General features: G+C 39.9%; 1 protein-coding gene across 1 annotated transcript; it reads left to right on the top strand.

Moving 5' to 3' along the window:
• Positions 1-458: 458 nt before the first annotated feature.
• On the top strand, positions 459-1995 carry LOC118013100 (olfactory receptor 8B3-like). Its single transcript, XM_035008748.1, has one exon. The coding sequence runs from the start codon at positions 1046-1048 to the stop codon at positions 1973-1975; it is 930 nt and encodes a 309-aa protein (XP_034864639.1). The 5' UTR covers positions 459-1045; the 3' UTR covers positions 1976-1995.
• Positions 1996-3028: the final 1033 nt, after the last annotated feature.

Below are 3028 nucleotides of genomic sequence, written 5' to 3'. Positions count from 1 at the left end.
TGAGGACATTATATCATTACACTCACTTTAAGTCTTCTATGATTTACCAAGTGGCAAAAATGGTAATAATAAAAGGTGTTTATTTTGGTCTGCTGCTTGAGAGGACACAATCAGAAATTGTTATCTGTGGTTCAAAAGGATTTCCAGAGCTGCTCAGAAATTAAGTGTGGGCTGCATCCTCATAGAATCAAGGGGAGAAAAGGTACAGAGACCAAATCTTCCCTTTCAGGACCACAGGGGTAATACTGGTAAGGAAGGACCAAGGTGTTCCTTCTTGCCTAAGGAAGGTGAGTTTCTGAATTCCATTTATATTCATGTCTTCCTTTTGTGATGGAAGTCCAGAGATCTAAGATATGCCACTTTTCCCCAGTTTTTGCAGTCCTCAGACTCACATGAAATTGATGGAAGGACCTGTTTGAGGGGAGGGTGGTGGTGCAGGGAAGGTTCAGAGACATTATTGGGTTTCAAGGATGAAATATATTGGTCAGTTCCATGGACAGAACTCTCACTTTTGTACATTTATGGTTTCTACTCTGTGACGTGGGGCATGAACTTAAACTCCCCTAGACTCTGGTCCTTTATTTTTGGATTAGAACAATGTTCTCCATTCCCACAACACCAAATCCAATCCCCATTAAGGCCAGCACCAGGTTGGTGGGGTTGCTGCCTCTATTTTACTGGTTAGGGGAGGAGTCACGTGGTCATAGAAATGAAATGAGAGAAGGTGATTCTCTCCTGGTCCAATCTTCTCCCTTAACCTTTGGTTTTCACAGCAGTCCTGTTGGCATATAGAAGCACTGGCCTTCATACTGTAGGCCAGTTTTTGAATGTTTTTGCTTATAAAGCTTATTAAGTCTCTAATGAGGGAATGTCCAAGTAACTAGGTTCATGATAATAGTTAAGCATTTTCTGTTGGTCCAGGGTGGGCTAGTCTCCAACATTCCCAGTACAAACCCAACTCCCGTGAGAAGAGATATGGTGGGAGAAGTTGAATTGTTCTCTGTGTAACTTTTCCTCCTGTGTTCACAGATTCCCTTGGAGAAGAATGACTCCTGGAAATGCTTCTTTTGTGACTGAATTCATTCTGGTAGGGCTAACAGACCTACCATATCTCCAGCTCCCCCTCTTCTGCCTGTTTCTACTCATGTATGTGGTCACCATGTTGGGAAATTTGTGCTTGATAACTCTAACTGGGCTGAATTCACACCTCCACACCCCCATGTACTTTTTCCTCTTCAATTTGTCCTTCATAGACCTCTGTTATTCTTCTGTGTTTACACCCAAAATGCTGACTAACTTTATATCAAAGAACATAATCTCTTACAGTGGATGTATGACCCAGCTTTACTTTCTCTGTTTTTTTGGCATTTCTGAAGCTTATGTGCTGACATCAATGGCCTATGATCGCTATGTGGCCATCTGTAACCCACTTTTGTATAATGTTGTCATGTCCCCTAAAGTGTGTTCCAGCCTTATGCTTGGCTCATATTTGATGGCATTTTCAGATGCCACGGCTCACACAGGATGCATGCTGAGACTGACCTTCTGTGATGCAAACACCATCAGCCATTATGTTTGTGATATCCTCCCTCTGCTCCAGCTCTCCTGCACCAGCACTTATGTCAATGAGCTGGTGGTTTTCATTGTGGCGGGCATCAGTGTGATTGTACCCAGTGTCACCATCTTTGTCTCTTATGGTTTCATCCTCTCCAGCATCCTGCGCATCAGCTCCTCCAAGGGTAAGTCCAAAGCCTTCAGCACCTGCAGTTCGCACATAGTTGCTGTTTCTCTCTTCTTTGGATCAGGTGCATTTATGTATCTTAAGCCATCTTCTGCTGGGTCTATGGATGAGGGAAAAATCTCCTCTGTCTTTTATACCAATATGGTTCCCTTGATGAACCCCTTCATTTACAGCTTGAGAAACAAAGACATTAAATGTGCTGTGAGAAAAACCTTGGGTAAGAAACAGTTTTGATCAGAAACAGTGTCGTCTGTGTAGTTTGTTACACAGAAGCAGATTCTGTGTGTTTAAATAAAATACATTGACTTGCAACCTTGTTTGCCTATTTTTTTCCTTAACATGGTAAAGGAAGTTTGAGTCTTCTATTTTTAGTCTCTATGAAGTAGGTCTTCTTTTTTTCCTCACCTATACCACAATATCTTCTCCACCTCTTTGTTCTGTTTAGTAATTACATTAACTAAAACATGTTGTCTTTTTTTTTTCCCCCGTTGTCATTTTGAACTCCCCCCTCCTCCCCACCTTGGAACATGATGAGTAGTCTTCAAAGTTGAATTAGGTACCAGTAGCATGACATTTTATTATTTGGCTGTTCTTACCTGCCACTTGGTATTAGAAGCATGTTTCAGATACTCTGTTTGTACTCCCATTTTCCATCTTCCAATTATCAAGACTATGTCTCCTTTAAATGACAGAGATTGAAAATTGTATAAAGACAATCAAGGTTGATCCATTTTGCCTATGTAGACATTATGTATCAAATGTCTTTTAGCAGACTTTTATTTTTTACCTTTATACAGCCAAACCAACACATAACTGATCATCAAAATATATTTATTGTATGGATGGGAAAGTGAAGCTTGGAGTAGTTAGATTTATCTAAAGTCACACAGCTACATAAAGTAAGAGTTGCCCTAAATTCTTGGCCTTCTCATTTCAGTTCTACTCCTCTTTATAGTCTGTTTTGCTCTACTTTATTCTGTTTATTTGTTTGTTTCTAGTTTTTATTTAAATTCCACTTAGTTAACATACAGTGTAATATTAGTTGCAGGTATAGAATATCATGATTATCACTTATATACAACACCCAGTGCTCATCATAACCAGTTCCCCCCTTAATCCCCATCACCCATTTAACCCATCTCCCCACCTACCACCCCTCCAGTAATCCTCAGTTTGTTCTCTATAGTTAAGAGTCTGTTTTATGGTTTGTCTCTCTTTTAACCTCCTATTCATTTGTTTTGTTTCTTCAATTCCATATATAAGTGAAATTTATATGGTATTTGTCTT

Source organism: Mirounga leonina, unplaced genomic scaffold (genome assembly GCF_011800145.1).
Source record: "Mirounga leonina isolate KUSES-001 unplaced genomic scaffold, KU_Mleo_1.0 Mir_153, whole genome shotgun sequence".
Taxonomy (NCBI): Eukaryota; Metazoa; Chordata; class Mammalia; order Carnivora; family Phocidae; genus Mirounga; species Mirounga leonina.
The sequence above is the reverse complement of the archived record's forward strand: the minus strand, read 5'-3'. Positions and strand labels throughout refer to the sequence as shown.